Here is a 22,195-nt window from a genome sequence, read left to right as displayed (position 1 = left end):
TGACAGATTTGTTTTTAAACTCAAGTGCAGCTTCAGCTAGCATTAGCGCTAATACAGCTAGCATGTTAGCGACACATCTGAGCCAGCACACTAGGGAGAAAGACAGGACAGTGAGGAATATGAGGAAGAGGAAGAACAAAACGAGCAAGAGGAGGATGAAGAGATAGACATGGATAACAAATCTATGGAACTAACCAACACAGAACAACAAACCTGCTGTGGGTCTGAATGTGGATTACCAAAAGCAACAGAGATGGAGACCAAAGCTGCAGGAGGGAGTGTAGGTACAGTAAGTTTGGCTACTTCAGAATTATATTATTATGGAGCGGCTGGCTCTGATGATTTTTTTTCATTTTTTTTATAAGTCTATGTTTTGGTGCAGTTCTGCGACCCCCACGCCCACCCCCGGTCACCGGTGGGCCGCTGGTGGGTGAAAATGCCAGGGACGTTTTTTGTTCCCAGTCCGTCACTGGTCGCAGCGCTGCCTTGAAGTCGACATTGGGGGCTTAAAACACCATTGAGTGTACTTTTCAAGCCCGGAAGCTTTGTCCATTAATTTTACAGTCTATGGCATATATACGTAGGCTTCATTCCCCTCAGTCCCGTCTCAACTCCATCTACACTTGGGATACTACCGTGAAATTCGTACCCTAACCCTAACCCTGACCAATTCCACTCCACTTGGCTAAACCTAAGTAACCCAACAAACGAAGGCAATGACTCATAGCCAATCAGAGGGAGAGTAGGGCAGGTCATACATTTCTCATGCCTTTGCCATCCACTTTGAGATTCATTTTGTCTCTTTGGGAAACCTATGAGTGATATCACGGAGACTACATCCATATTCCATATTTTTTTTACAATCTACGATATTGATGAGTGTTTCCTAGAGCGTAGGAGGAAATTGTTTGTCTTGCAACTGTGCCCTTGGTCTACAATGCCACACTGATGTACTGCTCTGCTGAGAATGAATTGTAATAATGAACAAAATAAAAGCAGACAACAATAACACCCAAGGACAGAAAAGGACTATAATTTTCACACAGACTGTCATTGTTGTTCAAATGAAAGCCTAACAGGCTTTAAATGCTCCAGCACTTCTTCTGTTGATCTTCCATTCACTGTCAATACTGCAGGTGTGCTTCTTGACAACCTTCCATGGATTCCGGTTTGGGATCATAAAAGTGATCCATCAGAGCGATGGCATATGGTTATTATTCAGTCAAGTGATACTACACATCGATGCGCCACGCATGTGACCGCGCAGGCCATCCAAACATGTGTCCGCTGACACATTCAGCTCACAGTCCGACCACAGCAATTACACAGTAGCATGTCATCTGAAGAATGATTCAGTCTGAGAAATGTTTCTGCACGGCCTCGGAGGTTTGGGCCTGAAACAGATTTCAGTGGTCATAATATCATCACATGTTTTCCGGGTGAGTGGAGATTTCTTATGTAAGCTTACAGCTTGCTTTACGTAGTGCAGAGACGAGGATATTAGGTTTAAAAAAAAGTAAAACAAATATGTGCACAGAATAGGGCTTTTGTTATGAATAATTCTAGCCCATCATCTGTATTGTACTGTTCAGATTTGTCTTTTTGTTTCTGTATTATTATTATAAAACAACGACGAGAACGGCTACTGCCTCCGAGCCATGGTCAAACTCTACACTGTGGTGCGACCGGCGAAGCGCTCTGCCTGCAGGTTGATGACCACTCCTTCGCTCTGAGGTCCCTGTGGTCACTGATCTTATAACAAGGCTCATCTCTGTTCTGGGTGAATGAACTCCCCCCGCTGAAAACAAGACAGCAGAGTCATTTCCGATCACACGCCATAGGCTGAAAACCCCACATTTTCAGACAGCAATTTTTTAGACACACAAACGCACCGCTGCTGAGCGCCCGGATAGCTCAGTCGGTAGAGCGGGTGCCCACATATAGAGATTTACTCCTTGACGCAGCGGGCCCAGGTTCGACTCCGACCCGCGGCCCTTTGCTGCATGTCACCCACCCCCCCCCCGCTTTAATTTCTTCAGCTGTCCTAATAATAACACCCTAACACAAGTTTCACTCTCAGGGCCAGATGTACGTACATTTGTGAATGTAGCGTTATCAGCGGCATGGCCAACCCGCAGAAAGCGCACGCTGTGATACTTCAGCTTGCGTCGTATTTACCAAACCTGCAGTTCTTCGGGTAATCGGCGCCTTTCTCCGCCCACTATACCGTAAATTGCGCTGTAGCAAAGCGTTAAGTACTGGTGCTATGATACGGCTGAGTGCAGACTGCGATATCCCCACTGCTGACGCCATGACTGTTTGAAATGACCCTGATGCCAATATGTGAAATGTAGCGAGGAGTTTAACCACTGCTGGAATGGAATGTGAACGCAGAGTCAGAGATTCGATGTCATCTTTGATTTCTCCCAGTAACTGTAATGTTGCATGGCTGCTTAATCTGTAACACTTAATGATTTCGTGTTCACTCAACTGAAGAAGTGTGATCCTTGTGGCAAAAATCCTTTCAGCTCGTCTCCTTGGCCTATGTCTTCGTCTTGCTTGGATTACTGCTGCCATTTCACTAGGAGGCATATGCGAGGAAACCGACTTCCATTTTTTATTTTATTTTTTTAAAGAGGTGGAAGAATTGTCACCGCAAAATAGAGGCACGCTTGAGGGCGGTTGTTGTACATACCGCGGAATACATAATTAGGCGCACTTTACGCTTCCCCTCCCATCTCTTTATGGGAAACTCCCACTTTCCCCTTGACCCTCAGCGCAATTTGCCATTTTCAGTCCCCCCTTTCACCTCAGTGCGGCCTGTTTGTACATACCTCGCCATGCTTTTACACACACGTTGTGAAACAAATAAGCCTGAAGTGGGCGCAAAACAGTTAGTACATCTGGCCCTCAGTGGTTTCTCTTTCTGTGACATTAGAAATACTTTGAAAGTACTTTCAAACTAGTGTTAAGTTACATAAAGGATCGCAGAGTGGAAAGTCGTGCCGCGCCACTGACCACCTATGTGGAACAAGTTTTTTAGTTTTATTAGCAGAAGTGCTAATAAACTAGCCTGACAAGCCAGACCCACATCAAGATGTTGGGTCTGGGAACTCACCATTGACAGGGCTCAATCCGAGGGGCGGGATAAACGGTTGTCTTTCAAATTCCCTCTGCACGTAATAGGATAGCGCTACAACCAGGCAGAGCAACGAAGAAGGTAGCGGAGCTAGTTGATAGATTAAACTTTGGTCGTATCCGGTCGGAAAACTCCGAACACATCTTCCTTTTTTTAAGAATGATTTCTGTGCTGTTCGTTGTTCTTTCCTCAAAGAAAAGCTTAACTCCAAGTCTTCCAGAAGACCGCTGTTCCCAGCAGCAGCAGCCATAAGCCCGCCCACCGACTCTATGCACGATGTGATTGGCCTGACCAGAGTTTGGTTTTTCCAGCTCGCAAGTCAACGGAGAGTGCCTAGACCCCCCTGGCTGCAAATTAAATTTGCTGCCGCTAGGGTGCGTCTAGATTTCTAGGCTACTAATAAACAGTACATTAGACTACTACAGATTTCACTACTGATGCCCAGAGCAGCCATGTTGGATTTTAAGGTTGGCGTTGGTCAGAGTTGGTGAGGTTCTCCCACTTTCCGAGCTGGAAATCCAGCTTCAGGAGGTTTTCCATTTGAACTTAGCGACTGGTAACTTGTAAATTCCGACTTCCGTGTTCACATGGATCGCACCATAAACATTTAAATATGTACAATTACTTACAAACTATATGAGGTGCATAAGCACTATCTTTCAGAATGAATTATATGTATATTTTATAAATATAAAAAAATAAACTTTAATTATATAGCACTTATTTTATATTGTGGGTGTCAGAGGATTCTGTTTTACTCGTTGTGAGCGAGAATACAGTATGTGATTCCGCAGATGCATGCAGGTCGTTAAATAGGACAATGATGCAGCCTAATACTTCTTTTCATAGTTATTTTTTTTGAAAGGCATTTTTCTATTCGTTTTAGTCTTTTGGTTGTGAAAACAGGTCGCCACGAATACTTTGTACATGTTTTGTCGGAAGCAATTTCAAATATGATACTGAAGAGTTGGTGTGGCAGGCAGGGGTGAATTCGATGAAAAGGTCTTGCCGGTACTACTACTGTAACCCTCATCCTCCCGCCCCCAGCGTATGCATCCTTGTACACACGCATTCCATTTTTTTTTTGCCGTAAAAAGAATGTCAGCCAACCACCAAAATGTTTGGAATTTTCGTGGAGGCATTTATCGTTTGTCCTTGCCAGTGCAAATGACAGCAATAAAAGTGTGTGGTTTGAATAAAATAACGTAAAAACTAGTGCTGTCAAACGATTAAAATATGCAATCGCGATTAATCGCATTAATGTCATAGTTAACCGCAATTAATCGCACATTTTTATCTATTCTAAATGTCCCTTGATTTCTTTTTGTCCCATTATTTTTTCTCATTTTAATGCTCTTATCAACATGGAAAAGTGGATCGGCTTGCTTGGTGCTTTTGTCGCCTGGCTTTGACGAGGGGGCGGAGAATTGGCATCAGCTGTGTGCTCGGCCATCAAGTGGTATTTCAGACTGGACGTGCTGCGATGATAGCTCCTTTCACAACGACAAAACACACATCACTTTGGTCTCGTCAATGGAACCATTTGGAAACTTTTTAGAAGTAAACTTTCCATTCAGAATCTTATTGGCATCCATTTCGGCGTCTCGCGCTCGCCATCCACTCAAAACGTAACGTTAGCCTGCTACTCTTTGGCCGGATCGCAAGCCCAAACAAGTGTGTGCGGCGTGCCTGTTGTTTTGTTTCCGGTCTAGCTAGATCCGGTCGTGGTGTTGTAGTTTTTCTAACGTTACCAGTTGTTACAACAGCATGTGAAAAAAACTACAAAGTTTGCAAAGCCAAAAGAACGTTAATCTCGTGATAAAAAAATTGACGCTGTTAAAATGGGTTTACGTTAACGCCGTTAATAACGCGCTTAACTGACAGCACTAGTAGAAAGTACAGGACCAATAAATCAAATGCACCTTTCCAAGCACTGTGTGTGTGTGTAAAGATGCACACGTGCACCGTTATTATGCCAGAGTTACAGAAGTGGCATAGCTTGTTTGTAGCTGTCTGAGTTGATGGGATAAAACAGAACATTGTGAAACATCACGACTTATTCTGTCATTTTCCTTGGGAGTCAGCTGTAGCAGAAGTTGACGTTAGCCAGCAGTAACTAAAGAGTTTTGGAAAGGCATAGGGGTCCCCCCCCCCCCCAGGAGGGTTTCAAAACCCACAGCTCTGTGCTGGGCAAATACACACAGACAATAGAACAATTTAGAAGCAATTTATAAGAAAACTAACTGTTGTTTTTGTTGAACGTTAGCAGATGTGTTTTCGTGTTGGAAATGTGATTGTGACGGGTTGTTGTATGTAGTTTTGGCGGGAAGCTGCTGTCCCGTCTTCCCAGTACAGTGTATCGGCCCTCGGGTAGGATATCGGTTTTTTGTTTTTTTTCGATACCAGCGCTAAAGCAATATTTTTGAAACGGTGCCAGTGCCTAAACGGTGCCTGAACCGGTACTTTTTAATAAAGTAAAAAAAAAAAAAGAAGAAAAAAAAGAAGAAGGGTACTAAACAACAGTCGGCGACTTGTTTATTGCTAAGGCCATATGGTTAAAATTAAAGATTTAATAATAATGTAATGACTAGAACTTATAACAATAACTTATTTCACTGGTAAATTGCTGTTGAACGACAAAAACAACCACCAGATGGGAAAAGGGTATTTTACTTTGAATGCACCATGAGGCTACCTGTTTTAAGTGAACGCACCGACGGCAGCTGCTGCACTGCAGAGCAGACTGTTGTACGTCCTGGTGTTGGAATCCTCTACAGTGAAATACAGTCACACTTTACACTGTTTAACGTTAGCTGTCAGCATTTTAACCGTGTTTAATCCAGCTGCTAGCTAAAGGTAAGCTAACGTTACCTGCTGTCAGGTGTAGTGTAAAGTCAAGCACCGAAATAAGGCAGCGAAATTTTCGTTCTTATTCGGTCTCGTTACTACCGACTACGTCGGCACCGGTGCCCTATTGGCACCGCGTTTCGGTACCCAACCCTAACCGGCACTGAATCTTTTAGTGGTACGGCAAAACCAGCCCCCTGTTGGCAGGTCATTCCAGACAGCTAGCTAGACTATCTGTCCAATCGGAGTTTTCTCTTGCACGACTAAAAGAACTTTTGAACATGTTCCACCAAAACGAGTTCCTTCCCGAGGCTATTTTGCAGAGGCACCGTTGCTCCCTCCGGGGCTCAGCGCCACCCAAGACAATTGTGATTGGTTTAAAGAAATGCCAATAAACCAGAGCATGTTTTTGTCTCCTTTAAAGAATGCTGCGTGGACTAGCCTGACCTTCCTCCGCAGCGCTGAGGAAGTAGGTCTGGCAATGTGAGATTACCGCCCTCCTGCCCAGCGGTTTGCTGCTCTATCTCTGCCCTGCCCCCGGCTCCTTTCTTCAGCTCCCAAAGCCACTTGCTAATAAACAGCAGATAAATCATGTCACAATGAATGCTTACTTTCTCTCTGGAAGAGTTCCACGAACAAGCACAGCATCAAGGCTCTGTGTTTTGCAAGCAGCGTCGAATCGGTCACACTTTGGAGATGCGTCTGTGCTTTTAGTATTCCAGGGGCCATGAAATGCATTTGAGAAGAAGGCAAAAGAACAGCCCATGACAGGATAGCAGACAAGAGGCGCTGAGTTGCCCGCAGAGGGGAAAAGGAGGCATATATAGGTTGACACTTTTCTCTAGCTGCTTCACTCTTTCCAGGAACACCTTGTCTAGGTGGACAGCCATGGCCAAAAATACGTCAGCAGCACATGAGCAGCTGCAGTCCTCCGTCAGTGTCCGTCCTGGATCTGTTCGGAAACGGACTTGACAGACCTCACAGCCCGAAGTACACAACCATGAACCCTGGCTGTATAGATTAGACAGCTGGATTCTACTGTCTATGAGAGGTAAGAAAGGAAAGAATATGTCATATATAAGAAAGTTTTTTTTTTTAACCTCAAGCCTTGTCTTAAATGGACCTTCACCCCGAAACAAGGCTTGATATTGACTTAGACGTGTTTCAGAGTTATAGGCCAAGTTGAAAGTTGTTGACCGATGACGTTCAGGGCTACGCGTGTGTTTGTGTTGAGCCCGAAAGCAATCATCATCGTACTGCGTGTGAGCTTTCCGAAGGCCAAATGTACTATACTACGCTTTGATCGCTTTCTTTCAGCAGGACGCTCTGTGGGTGCTGGTAATGAGCAGTAAAATCAATGTTATGAGTACTGCTTTACTGATAAATAACACATATAGAAATCTGACTTTTGAACTTCATTTGTGTGATGTGAAGCAGTTTTAGAAATTGCAAAATGACTTTTATAGCATGAAATAAACTCTATAAAGAAATGAGATCTGCTGTTTCTCAAAACCCAGACTTCACTATTCCTATTCCTCCTACTCTTGCCGGACACGGACAAGTTTTTACTGACGGGGATGTAGGAAGTCATTTTTCTTTTGGCTTTTCCTTGTCTGCTCTTGCCAAAATGTTGATATTTTCCCAATCATTACAAAAATACCCACCACTAATCACAAGGGCCATTTTAGAAGTGGTGCGATTGCGTACCAAGTCAATGGAAAGAAGCGATTATATACGCAAATCTGCAAAGGGTGGTAAAAGGGAGCATGGTAAAAAAAAAAAATCAGCTTAAGCAAAAGAATGACACTTGTCCTGAGGCTTTAAAACAGGAAAAAGGACACAAACCGGAGGGAAATAACAAATGGAGTTCAGTCAGAGGCTGAGCTAAATAAACAGCAGATAAATCATGTCACAATTAATGCGTACTTTCTCTCTGGAAAGTAACACACAGACACGGCCGGTGCTAGCGAGCTTACAGCTAGTGTCTGCACAGTCAGCAACATGGTCGTTGGGGCCAAATGAAAGGTCAAATTTGTGTGAAAGAAGAAAGGCAGAAATGTCCTTTGTTTTTTGTCTAAACACACCTTTAAAAGGTGATGGTAGGGGTGTGTTTTATTTGTTGTTTTTTACCTGTTTCCAGTCATTATGAAAGTACCGGCTGCCGGCTGTACGGTTCCCTTCATATTTGGCGTAAAACATATAAGAGTGGTGTCCATCTTCTCATCTAACTCCCAGCAAGACAGCAAATAAGCGTTTTTCCAAAAAATGTCAAACTCAACTTTTAAAGTGCTCATGTTATGCTTTTAGGCTTTTTTCCTTTCCTTTTCCTTTCCTTTTTGTGCACGTTATAGGTTTACAAAGTGAAAAAGCCCAAAGTCCCCCCCCCAAAGGGACTTACCATCTCCAACAGAAACTCTGTTCCCAAACTGCTCCAAACAGCTCTATTGTAGTCCAGCCTTTACTTCAGAGACAAACGTGGGTCACTTTGTAACACACGTTATAATGCTCGCCTAGCTGCTAGCGTGGCACGCCCTCATACTCTGCTTCTGACTGGCTAGTAGTCCTTACCTAGCTACTGCGCATGTGCGACTCCCAACAAAGATGGAACAGAAGTGAGATGCCTCACTCTGTAGCTAAAACAGAGAGCTCAACACACAGGGTGAAAAGAGGAGCTGCAGCAATGTGCAGTACAACAAAAATATGTTTTTTTTTTTTTTTTTTTTATTAAACCATGAAAACCCTTTTCTGGTACAACCTCTAAATACAATTATGAACCTGAAAATGAGCATAATATGAGCACTTTAATGTTAAAATGTTACACATGCTAATGCTGCTTCTTTAAAGGGATACTTTGAAGACTTTTAACCGGCTTTGTGTCATTGCAGTGTGTGTAGTATATGCAAACAAACTGTGTTGGACTTCCCTCTTTGTTGCCAGAGCCCAGAAAATCACCGCTCCGTTTACTGGTGGATTTTACTGGTAGATGTGGCGGGTAGCTCCAGGCCCTGTTCCGGCGCACTTTGTCTGCACACATTGCACACACTGCGATGACACACAGCTGGTTGAAAATCTGTAAATTATCCCTTTAGCACTTTGGCCTTACTGATCATTTAAACGATGAATTGAGCCACTTGCAGGTCAGATGTTTTCCTCCTCGGTGACACACTATATTGATCTCACCCCAAAAAACTTGCTGACCTCAAACACCAGCACAGCGCGCACACACACACACACACACACACACACACCTGAACCCTCCTGACTGTCCACTGGTTTACATGGATAGGGATTTCGGCACAGAATAACTACTCTCCCTCCTCTGTGCAGCTTCTGTCCTTCCTATAAGTTTAGACATAAATAGAACTATTAATCTTTGATAGGGCAACAGCTGGTTGCAATAATAGCAGCACTTTTGTGTTGCTATGTTGAGAGAAGTGGCAGGACATTTTCTCATGGAGAGGTCGTGAAGGATACACGCCATCTGCACTTGACTTATTTCTCCTCCTCTATAAAGACGGAGAAGGGGGCCGTTGTTGGCTCCCTACCTCAGATCCGAGTGTCATCACCGTCGGCTGACGAGCAAGTGCACCACTGACTGTGAGCAGGAAGGCCTGGATAACACTTGTAATCACTGGAGTGGAAAGCTGATTTTCTGAGGCATCTTTCTGCGAGGCAGCTTCGCATTTTTGCACGTCCCTGCACTCATTTGTTCTGCAACCATACAGCATTTTTGTTTTTTTTGATAGATGTATCTGGAATGGCCAGGAAAACAACAATGCGTCTTTGATACGGAGAGGCTGTGAAAGTACAGGTATGCGCTATAGGACTATTGCACTTTTAACTTGGTCTTACACATTTGAAACAGTCTGATGCAGCCGAATAATGTTCAGACGCAAGGCTTCTATGCATGACTCCAAATTAGCACTCACCCGGACACCGACGCACACACGGTGACGCGCTCAACGTTTCTACTGATCTGTCGCTCAGACTGTTGCGCTCTCTCCCCTCCCCTCTCCTCTCTCTCTCTCTCTCTCTCTCTCCAGTCGTGAGTCCTGGCCGCTCTGACTGACTCGTCGTGCCAAGACTGTCTCTCTCTTTGGACGCAGCGCTCTGTGAGCGCACTACGGCTTTTTTTGTTTTTCGTTGTTAAGACGCGGTTTGCCCAAAGTTCCGTTTTACAAACGCGGAAGATTTCTTGGAGGTAAAATTACACGACAGACGCAGTATAACCACCAGCTCTGGCGAAGGTGTCGAGTGGGCGCCTTTAGACGCCAACGCCGTGCGTAATACTCGGGGAGCAGGTGGATGGAGAGGCTGGAGGGATGCAGCTTTCCGGCATGTCGGCGCCGCTTCGGAGCGGCTGGACACCATATCCTCAGCTGAAGGACAACTTGACACGATGGGCTTGATATTAAGAGGGAGTGCTCAATTTTCAATGTAAAAGTAAGTGACGCTATTGACATTTTTTTGTATAAATGTGTTATGGTGCTCATCAAATCTGTCCTCATCTAGCCCATAGGCATTTCTGAGTGGACTTTGGCTTGCTTTTGCGCACTTTAATGCAATCATCTCATAGTCAGGTCTGTTTTTTGTCTGCTGAAAGTTTTTTTTATTTATTTTTTTGCCATGAAGTACACTCGCGCTAATTCATTGCGCACCTGTAAATTCATATATGGCACCCAAATGCAATTAACGGATTCAAATGAACTCAAACCAATCACATGGGCTTTATGCGCACTCTAATGTCTAGTTCTGCCTGTGGGGGATAAGAGGAGGGTAGATGTACGCTCCTTCATCCAACGTAATTGGAACAGGTGCAACCAGCAGAATTGTGTGAGTTAACAGGGGGAGTTGGTTTGGAAATATGTCTGGGACAATACCGGGTTTTGTCTTCCAAAAAAAAAAAAAAAAAAAAAAAAGGGCAAAAGGTCTGATGGCTGCTGCAGCCATTTTATGTCAAAGTGTCCTTGCGAAGGAAGAAAAACCGACCTGCTCCCTGTTGGAGGAGAATTTCAACTTTGCTCTGAATAAATGAATAAAGTGAGCTGGACATGATCACACACAATTCAATTCTATTGTATTTATAGTATCATATCATAACGAGAGTTACCTCAAGACACTTTACAGATAGACAGTTAGGTCTACACCACACTCTATCATTTACAAAGACCCAACTATTTCCCAGGAGCGAGCATTTGGTGGCGAGGAAAAACTTCCTTTTTAGGCAGAAACCTTGGACAGACCCCAGGCTCTTTGCAAGGCGGCATCCGTACAGATATACAGATAAAGAGAAATAGGATTCATGATAATTATGGCGCACACAGCCAGCAAGTTATGGTGTGAGGCTGCATCAAGCAAAACTGCTGGCAGCGCTTCATCTGTTCACAGCCGGTGCTGAGCTGAAAGGCAGCTCCTGACATGCATACTGCAATTTATATTTCTCTCTGAGTCTCTGTGAGCCCATTAGACTTTTCCATTGGAAGAGTTTTAGTAGACCACCGAATCACCCTTTACTCTTAATAATATGTAACAATTACCCTGCCTGATAATTAAACTCCGAGATGTTACCAAATAATACCAACACTTAACACAGTAATTACCCTTCCTGCTTCCTGTTCGCAAATAAACATTATAAACCCTTTCATCAGTGGATGTATGATTAGTGCTGATTGCTTTTCTGTGCACTCTCCCCTGCATATCTCTCACACGCTCAGCTATCACACGCACATAAGCACATAGGTGTGTAATGGAGCTCCACCGAAATCTGTTTGCAAGGGCCAGCAGAGATTCTTTTTGAGGATTTCGACTCTTGCACTTAAAAGTAATACAATTGTAATGAACTCAGACCCCATTTTTAATGAGTTTTATGGTCAGAGAGAAGTGTAATCACATTCAGACTAAAATGGTCCAATAAAATTCTCTTCTCAAAGTTATGAGAACGCAGTGTGACGCATATAACTGCTCTCACAAGGCTAAGAAAGCCTCTATAGTGAGACAGCTTGTAGATCATTTTGGCCTCCAAAATTCGTCTCTGAATCTTACCAATAAGTAGAGTGGTTAGCAGCTAAATGCCACCGTAGCAGCGGTCTGAGTCGAATACTCCCTGAAAAAACTGAGGGTTGATGGGTGCAGCCATGTGGAAATAGACAGACCAACACTGTTCCAGAGGTGAATGGCCACCAAAGGATTCCTATTGGCCAGACTTAGTTGTCTTTATCGCTGGAATTGGTTGTCAAACCTAAATTACATTACTAATGAGCATTTGTGGTCAGTTTTTAACATATTATAAAATATATATACTCATTTATTAAGGAAAAACCTTTTGTAGATTTTTATAATAGACACACACATCCTCAGTAGTGCATGTACACGCATTCACCACACACAGACAGTAATTGCAAGCAACAATTATCCAACAATACCCCTCAGTAGCACAAAGCGGACTGTCTAAAGTGGGCCGCCTTGTGCCAATTACATGTAGGCCTAATTCAGGTAAATTATTAAAAAAAAGCAAGAAATGGACAAAATGTCCCTGATGCTGACACCGCCGGGGAAGAGTGCGTGATCTTGCCACAGATCCGGAGCTGTTTGTCCCCGAGATCAATTGAATAAACATTTGTCTTCTGCAGCGCAGTGCCCTTGATGTGCTCTCGCTCAGGCGGACCTTTTTGCATGTGTGTATATGTGGGGGAGGCACGCACGCACGCACGCACGCATATACACATGCACGCCCGCACACACACACACACACACACACACACACACACACACACACACACACACACACACACACACACACACAGCATTAGGGTCTGGACTGTGTTAGAAAGTGAGAAAAGAGTGTAAGACCAGACGAGATCCAGCTGAAATGTTGACATTGGCACAAGTATGGCTCTAAAGTAAAGGTTGTAATTTTGTAGTCACACAGTCTTTGTGAAATTTTAATAAACTAGACTCTTCAGCGCAAAATTGTGCAAATCATTGTCATGACTAGAGCTGCAAAGAGTAATCAATTAGTTATCTAACTATTAAATGAATCGCTAAATGAATCGGTTGAGTCATGTTTTATGAAAAAAAATGTGATTCCAAAAAAGATTCCAGCCTCTTAAATGTGAATATTTTCTAGTTTCTCCACTCCAGGGCCAAAAGTTGTTTTTTTAAAAGCTGCACATCATGTCAGATTTGAACTTGGCTGGATTGGCATCTTGGCATCTTCTCCATGTCTATGTCTGCCAAATGCTTGCCGTGAGGTGAATCAGTAATATTGAGGATAATAAGAACTAAATATGTGGGACATAGTCTGGAGTATTCTCTAGAGAGAATATTTTACATGTTACGGTGTGTAAGCAGTTCTGTAAAGTAACGATGCAACTGTTGCCATGGATTTTGAAGGACTTTAATTATTTGTCAAAAGAAATGTTTTTCTCATTCTGTTCTCTCTCTTCTCTCTCTCTCTCTCTCCATAGATCGATCTTGCTAGTTTTTTTGTTTCTCTACAGCTGGGATGTGATACTTGTGGCTCCTCGTTAATGAAAATCCCCAGTCATCCCGATCCCCAGAGCCCCAAACCCCTAGACCCCAAAGTGATTAAACCCTTAGTCCCCCAACCTGTCAAATTCCCATTACCCCAGGCTTATTTTAGAACTTGAAGACCCTTTACCCTGCTTTCAACAGTCTTGCATGGTAATAGCAATGCTTTTAAGCATGTAACATCCTAACATCAAACCCAATAATATCTACCTTCTCCAAGCTCCTTTAACATCTATCCCTACCATCTTTAGGAATGCGGAACCCTTTGACACCCTAAACCTCTCAGCCGTCATGGCCTTGGATCAGTGGCCCTTTCTCCCGACTGTCCCCAACATCTCCATCCCTGAGCCCCTCCTGTACGACAGCTACATGCAGGGGAATGAGTCCAGCCTGGACCTGAACATCTCCAAGGCCAGGGAGCCTCACCAGGACAAGACCAGCTCTGTGGTCATCACCCTCATCTACTTCATAGTATGCGCCGTGGGGCTGTGCGGCAACGCCCTGGTCATATATGTCATCCTGCGATACGCCAAAATGAAGACGGTGACCAACATCTACATCCTGAACCTGGCGGTGGCCGATGTTCTGTGCATGATGAGCCTGCCGTTCATCGCCCTGCAGCTGACGCTGGTGCACTGGCCCTTCGGAGAGGTGCTGTGCAGGGTGATAATGACTGTCGGTAGGTGTAAGAGCAGAAGGCTTATGGTACACTTGAGAAAGCAGCAGCAGTTTTAATGGGCAAAGAAACCCTTTTGGCTTCCTCAATTATCCTGAAATCATTGTCTGCCGCGGTTGCAATTGAAAGAAAACCCAAATAAAATAAAATCTGTACGTTTTTTAAGTATTAAGACTTCAGTTGCAAATAGAGCTCAAAAGTGTGGTTCCGGAAGTGAAAATCCAATTCGTTTTCTCCATAAGGATTTTTTGATTATTAGCCATAATGTCTAAAGCACCCAAGGTAGACCGACCGACGAGCTACGAGATTGTGAAACGAAGGTTTATGCTCCTGTAGAAGCCACAAGTCTGTATGAAATCAACCTTGTTTTATTCGCGATGTCACGGAGAAGTACCACACTACCAACAATCTCAAGTGTAACAGCTGCGTCTCTGATTGGTGGAGCTTGCTGTTACCATGGAAATGTTTACTGAACCCGCGAACGGCTATAGCGAGCTGCTACCACTGAGGTCTATGGTCGTTTTGCCGTTTTTAAAATGTTCTTTTGCGCCATATCAAATGTTTTATGGGTATGATTCATCTTGTAGCAGGTTGGCTTGGTTCCAGGCTTAAAACTCTTTATAGAAGCATATTCTGAAACATCAATGGTGCAATTGAATGGGTAATATCACTTCCGGAACCAGAGCCGTTCAAAAGTGGGCGGTCACTGTTGAGCTCTATTAAAGAGTTTGTTCAAAATCTTAAGACATTTAAGTGTCTTAAAGGTATAGTTCAACAATTTGGGATATACTCTTATTCTATTTTATTTTTTTGCCAAGCTAAGCTAAGCAAACCGTCTCCTGGTTGTAGCTTCATCTTTAAATAAGCGTCCTACCCTCAATGCTGAGCTATTCCTTTAAGTGTATAGATTATAGATGCTGCATAGACTTTAGTTGCAATTCAAACAGTGTTGGTCATCCCAGTTGTCTTACTAAAAGCCTTTATCATACTGTATAAACTTCCTGTTTGAAAAAAAATTACTGATACATATTTTCATTTGACTTTTCTTTCTCAACTCCTCCACTTCTCCCCTCTACCCTGTCCCAGACTCTCTCAATCAGTTCACCAGCATCTTCTGTCTGATGGTGATGAGCATCGATCGGTACTTCGCTGTGGTCCACCCTATTAAGTCCACAAAATGGCGGAAGCCCCGAGTGGCAAAACTTATCAACCTGACGGTGTGGTGTGTGTCCCTGTTAGTCATCCTACCTACTTTGATCTTTAGTGGCCTTCACAAGGAGCAAACATGTGGGATCGAGTGGCCGGAGCCCCAGGATGTCTATTACACAGCCTTCATAATCTATACCTTCTTCATTGGGTTCTGCCTGCCTCTGGCAGTCATATGTCTGTGCTACCTGCTCATTATAGTCAAGGTAAGAGTCCGCCTCCACATGTGGGACATATAATGTAATAATAATTAATTGCTATGGATAGTTTTCTCCATTCAGTTCAATAAAAAAAATTATTACTGGCTACAGGACTAGAATGTTGAAAAAACATCCAACCGTCACCAACATAGTGGAAGTTTTTTGGCCATTTAAGTCATGTTTAATTCAGATTCAGATAAATGGCTCATTTCAAAATGTCACTGTTGCATAATAATGTAGTTAATGGTTAACAACTTTGAAATGATGGACATTTTTTACCACAGCACAGTTAACTATCTTTTTTTAAGATAATTTTGCTTAGGCTAATATGTTACATATGAAAACCAACATTACGATTGATGACAATTACGTTAACATTACATTTTACAGTACAGGACACAAGCTAGCTAGCCCTGGAAGGCTATCCAGGCTAGCTAGAGAAATTTAACATTTTAATTTTACAGGCATTCGTTAACATTGTAATGAGAATAATGACGAAAATACAGCAGATGTTGGTAGACTAGAATGTTGAAAAAACATCCAACCGTCACCAACATAGTGGAAGTTTTTTGGCCATTTATGTCATGTTTAATTCAGATTCAGATAAATGGCTCATCTCAGCTTAGCAAAAGCACGTCTGAAGCTCCCTAATTAGCACGTTGTATATTGTTTGCTAAGGTCACTGTGCCTGGCCAAGAAATAATCCAGCATAACTTTACGTAAAACCCCAACTAGATGATTTTTGCACGTTTATTAAGCTTTCAACAGAGCCGCTAGCTACTTCCTGTCTTTAGGCCAAGCTACAAAAGCAGTCTCCTGGTTGTAGCTTCATATTTAAAGAAATATATTACACTTGCGTCAATCTTCTCATCTCACTATTGTAAAAAAAAGCATACAAGCGTATACTAAAATGTCAAAGTTTAACTTTTAAGATATTTTATATGTCTCATAGTGTTAACACTGCTTTTATACTTAAGAGATTTTAAGCCACTGACAGTCCATTCCTTTGCCAGGTAAAGTCGTCTGGCATGCGGGTGGGTTCCAGCAAGCGCAAGCGCTCTGAACGTAAGGTAACACGGATGGTGTCCATAGTGGTGGCGGTGTTTGTCCTCTGTTGGCTGCCTTTCTACATATTCAACGTCACCTCCGTCACCAGCTCCATCAACCCCACCTCTGCCGCGAAGAGCACCTTCGACTTTGTCGTGGTGCTGGGCTACGCCAACAGCTGCGCCAACCCCATCCTGTACGCCTTCCTGTCGGACAACTTCAAGAAATAAAAAAAAAAAAAAAAAAAAAAAAAAAAAAAAAAAAGAGATTAACCCTAAAAAAAAAAAAAAAAAAAAAAAAAAAAAAAAACTCACAATGCTGCCCTGCTGAATGGCGAGCTACAGACCAGCATCTGAGCAGCGGCAGTCACATCCAAGGAGCCCAGAGAGACGGACAGATGAGCTGCCAGTATAGTGACTCCTGTTCAAAGATGCAGGGGCTGGACGATGATGTAATAGCTGCTGCTCATGGACATCGACACATGGACAAAGTCTAGGTGAAAAATAATCAATTTCTTAAGGGAAAGTACACTGACTCCAGCTCAAAACTCTTAATATTTGGGTTGAATTTTCCCTGAGACGAAAATGATTGACTAAAGTGATTTTAAACACAGCAGAGACAAGTGATGTTCGAGTCAAACATAAATAGGAGTGCTGTTAATGCTTGCCAGGGTTCTATTGAGCTGTCAGAAGTCATGCAGACTGAACCAAAATCAAAACGAGATGCAGGATCAGAAAATGGACTGCTGTGGACCCACAGGAGAAATACTGGGGCTGCTTCACCCATGGTAGAGAGAGAGAGAGCTAGACGGGATTGAGCACCATTCAGGCTCTCCTTGATGGAGCGTTTTGAGAGTGATGAAGGGTCGGCATTGATTTCTCTGAATGTGGAAATACTGCTGAAGAAGACAGTCAAACATTTGAGTTGGAAACAGCCAGCACAGTAATTCTATAGAGTCTTTAAAAGAAAAACAAAATCAAAAATCTTGAGCCAAAGGGGAAACAATTCATGGTCATGTTTTACACATACTAGCTGATTAGCTTGGTCCTATGTGATCAACCAGGCATGTATATATACATATTTACTACAAACGAAGGATGGTCTTTTCTCTCTACTGCTGGCATCTCCACGGGAGGAGCTGCATCGATCTGTGAATCCAGGGTTATTGATTAAGTTAAATAAAACATCTCTTGATCTTGTTCTCTTTACAACAAAACGGCTTGACTTTGGTTTTCTGTCAACCTCTGGGGGAAAGCTTCTGACATTGACGACTATGTGTCCTGACCAAATTACATTTCAAAAGGCATTCCCTGTTGTAAAATTCTGTGTTCTTGTAGTGCATCAAGGGCAGCTCTGAAACTATGTGTGAAACCCGTCATGTGTACTTTACACTTCACTGTGTCCGCTGTGTCATTGTAAAGAGCCCATTTCTACTTGTGAAGTGCTGTGTTTTGACAATGTAAGATTTCCTCCTGAGTTTAATGTTGAAATGTGGTCACATTTGGTTCAGCCAGCACATGCTTGCTAAAATGTCTAAATTTCACAGAAGGCAGAAACGAAATGTGTATTGTAGTCAAAGAGGGAGAGAGAGAGGCAGGGGGAGAAGGAGATACAGAGATAGGAGATAGAAAGGACTACCGCGTGTGTTGTTTTGTATCTACTGAGAACACAACACATACCATAAAGAGAAAGCTTGCGATTTCAGTAGACTTAATGGATACAGCTGACAGGAAGAGAGCAAGGTGTGTGAGTCATTAAGAGAAACAGAACTTGAAACACCTGTATAATAAATTCAGACATTGTTAGAATCCTTCTAATGGCCATTTTGGAAGTCGCCAGCTCTGGGGCTACAATGGCTCAGAAAGCCACTTTTTGTCAAAATATGAATTGTATGCTTTTGTAATTGTGTACCACATACCACAAAAAGCTTACCATTAACCTGTCAAAGGAACTTGACTCGATGCATCTCACATCTCTCAGTGGCATTCGCTACACCAGATGAATAGTGAAAACAATAAGCAGGCAGCAGCTATAGTTACAAGTGCATACAACTCCAGTTTATCGCTGTTTATAATTAGTGGCTTCTTAAGGGACACAAGACTGTCAGGATGCCAGATTGATTAATGGAATAATCTATCAATCCATCAATCAACCAATCAATCAATCAATTAATCAATCAATGGAACATCATGGAGGTTCCCATGTTTGTTTTTTATAGCCATGCTAGCGTCGTGGCAATGCTAGGCTGTCAGTTCACCACTTTGGTGAACAACTTTTGGTTGGCCAAAACATCTCAATCGCCCCCCTGGTGGCTGGCTGCAGTATAGGTCATAAATTCCACCCCCTCCATGTTAGTGGATGGGTCATGGGCCTAACTTAAAAAATCAAAGTAAACATCACATACATTTTTGGTCATTCTTATTATGCACATTTTTTTTTTAAATAAGTTTGGTTTTTATTAGTGCTATTAAAACGGGCTGAAACGTCATGATTGACAGCTGTGATTGACTCACGATTGGTTGGGTGGGTGTAGACTCTGGCTCCAAAATTACAAGATGGCAGCACCCATATCCGGGATGTTTTGGTTTCACCTTTGTACAGTGGGAGGAAGTCTCCCATACAGTCTATGGTATAGACATTCATGGTCCCCAGAGGATGACCAGTAATAACTTTGGTGATCCCTTAACTTTCTATCAACATCAGGTACATTTTTTTTATTTTCCCAGCACTTTAAGACCAAATACCTGCAAAACTAATGACATTCCCGTCAGCTTCATCTGTACTTTGTTTACTGCTACTTAGGATATGTTAGCATGCTAACACGCTACCCGATCAGTACCGGAAACCCAATTTGTTCAGGACCTATTTCCTGACCAGTGGTCTATCCTGACCCTAATCATTCGAGGTCAACGCCTAACCATAACCATTTACCATAAAACAAATCAGGTTTCCGTTATGATCATTGATCAAAAATGCATATGGTAAATATTACATCTTATGCTAGTGTTGTCATTGTGAGCATGTTAGCATGCTGATGTTAGCATTGCACTCAAGTACAACCACAGAGCTGCTAGCATGACTTTAGACTATTATTCGTTGCTTAGAATTGAAATGTACATATTGTCCAAAATGAAACAGCTCCAGTGAAGATATATGGGTTTACAACTTTGAACCTAAACTTCCACAAGTCAACATCATCATCAGCTATTATGAATTAGCTAGCTGGTTGATTAGCTAGATAAAACAATAGCAGTTTGCTTGGTTAAATGGTCTGACTCCATCCACTAAGCCACAGTAGAGCAAGCGCCAAAGGAGCTACAACAAAAAACCTTGTCACAATAACCTGGATTTGGAAACCTTATCACTCCATTAATGCTAAATGAATAAGCCCACATCCACAGCAGACACCTATTTCCGTTTTAGCTATCAGGCTGTTTTTGTCACATTTATCCACCGGACCTCCATGATGGAGCCACACCTAGTTGCCAGGAGATTTGTCAAACAACTGCAAAGTCTCTATGGTAATAAGGTCCTTACCATATGCTGCGATGTCAGTGTGGTGTTCCCGTCAATGTAGAAGCCATCCATCAGTGCAATCAAAAGAGATGAGGGCCAGGCAGGGCTTGTCCCGGGAGGTTACCGCAGAAAATACTTTGTCACGGCAATGTCTCTCTGCTGTCACTGCTGTAGCAGGGTCAGTCGTATCTTCACTCACAGGTCAAAATAGGAACACACACTCAGAGACAAGTGTAGGTACAATTCCATATTATGTATATATAAAGCAGACTGATCTCATAAAGTGGCGTATGTATGACACGCCAATTTGTATGCCATTTTGGCGTGTTATCAAGACGCATTATCGCTTTTTAGCGTGTTTAGAAACGCCGTTTGGCCTCCATTGACGTACATTATGTGGGAATTATCGCCGTAGCGAGTAGTATGAAAGGACGGAAGTCCGTGGATGGGTAAAAAATGTTTTAATAAAGCCTTCCCCAATGTTCTTTTCCTAAACCCAACCGTTTATTGTTGTCCTAAGCGTGTGATGTTGGTCACCATCGTGTTTTTTGGCGTTTTTTTGTTACTAAAGCCTTTCCCAATGTTCTTTTCCTAAACCCAACCTAAAACCACGCCACGTGGTGTGTATGTTTATCCGCTGCATACAGCGTAGACATACACGTGGATAGCTCAAAATGCGTACAGATAACACGGCATTTGGCTTTAGGAAAGTGGCGTGTATGTTTACGCAAAGTCATGATATCACGTTGATATAAAGACACAATGAACACTTTCTATTCATGTTGTTCACAATGTGTAACCCAGACGTAAGCGCGTCACACCCCTGACTGAGTGATGCAGTTGATGAAGGAGGATGACCAATTCTGCATGTCTATGGCGGCTGGGCGGTCACAACTGTATGTGATGAAATGCAGCTCCACACTACTGTTGCTCCTACACATCACAGGCAGCCAGGTGGATTACAGGGGTCTTTATTGTCTCTTCCTCATTGCTCTGTAACACAGTACAGCAGTGGTATGTCAAACGCATTGGTCTCAGGATAACAGTCACTGCGCTTCCCCGCATCACTCTGTGTGATCTCATCACAAAAATAATAATAATAATAACAAAGAAATTATACTAACTGGATGTGATGGTTAGTGGATATTACCTAATGTATTATAATACAGTACAATGCTTAGGCTACAATGTATTCACATTTGCACAATCAAATATACCTCCATATGTACTGACATTATATTGGTGAAAACACCACACAGTAATCCATTTTATAATATAAGAAAAGGCAGAAAACCCATTCGCCGTTTAACATGAGGTGAGCATAAACACAGCACAGGTATACGTCATACACACCTAATCAACAGGCTGCTTCACTAACTGCGAGCTAGCCAAACTAGCGTGAGCTACTTAACAGTTAGAAAGAGCTGCTCATCGCCGACGAACAATAATTGCAATGAAACATATTGAAAACTAACACAGAAATGCATAGGATATTACCTGTAACACAGTACAGCAGTGGTATGTCAATCGCATTGGTCTCAGGATAACAGTCTAACCAAAACACGGAACAGATGCAAATGATTATACTGACAGTATGCGTTTCAGTAAGTCTCTAAAATATCATTTTAAAGACTAGATAGCTTATAGTCTGGGCTCAAGACAGTTAGCTAACGTCAATATATGTACATTACATGGCAAAATACAAAGCATGAACATTTGAAATCTCACAAAATTATTAATTATCCCGGTCGCGGGAGAACGTGACCTACCACTGCGCTTCCCGCATCACTCTGTGTAGTTCCGTAAACACAATGTCATAACTACCACCGTACGACAGTGTGGCCAACTTTTGCCATAAATTAAACCAAGTATATTCTACTCCGTTACACATACACCCTTTAAATTATGCCAAATAGGGGCAACACATACAATAAGCAAAACTACAGAGAAAAAAACAAATAAATAAACTGTGGATTTCGGGCACTGACGTACGAAAAGTCAATGTTAGAAATTCTTCCTTAAGAAGTGTGAAGG

At 42.7% G+C, this 22,195-nt stretch overlaps 1 protein-coding gene across 2 annotated transcripts; it reads left to right on the top strand.

Moving 5' to 3' along the window:
* Positions 1 to 9,405: 9,405 nt before the first annotated feature.
* Positions 9,406 to 16,875, top strand: sstr2a (somatostatin receptor 2a). Of its 2 annotated transcripts, XM_039788250.1 has the most exons (6): positions 9,407 to 9,797; positions 10,030 to 10,429; positions 13,453 to 13,669; positions 13,768 to 14,195; positions 15,279 to 15,604; positions 16,612 to 16,875. In XM_039788250.1, exons 4-6 carry the CDS (start codon positions 13,808 to 13,810, stop codon positions 16,873 to 16,875), a joined length of 978 nt encoding a protein of 325 aa, XP_039644184.1. In that variant the 5' UTR covers positions 9,407 to 9,797; positions 10,030 to 10,429; positions 13,453 to 13,669; positions 13,768 to 13,807. The 2 variants fall into 2 exon arrangements, with proteins under 2 accessions (XP_039644183.1, XP_039644184.1); XM_039788249.1 differs by having other exon boundaries at positions 9,406 to 9,797; positions 13,453 to 14,195.
* The last annotated feature ends 5,320 nt before the right edge of the window (positions 16,876 to 22,195 follow it).

Source organism: Perca fluviatilis, chromosome 21, assembly GCF_010015445.1.
Source record: "Perca fluviatilis chromosome 21, GENO_Pfluv_1.0, whole genome shotgun sequence".
NCBI lineage: Eukaryota > Metazoa > Chordata > Actinopteri > Perciformes > Percidae > Perca > Perca fluviatilis.
Note: the sequence above shows the minus strand (reverse complement) of the source record. Positions and strands in the feature narration are given on the sequence as shown.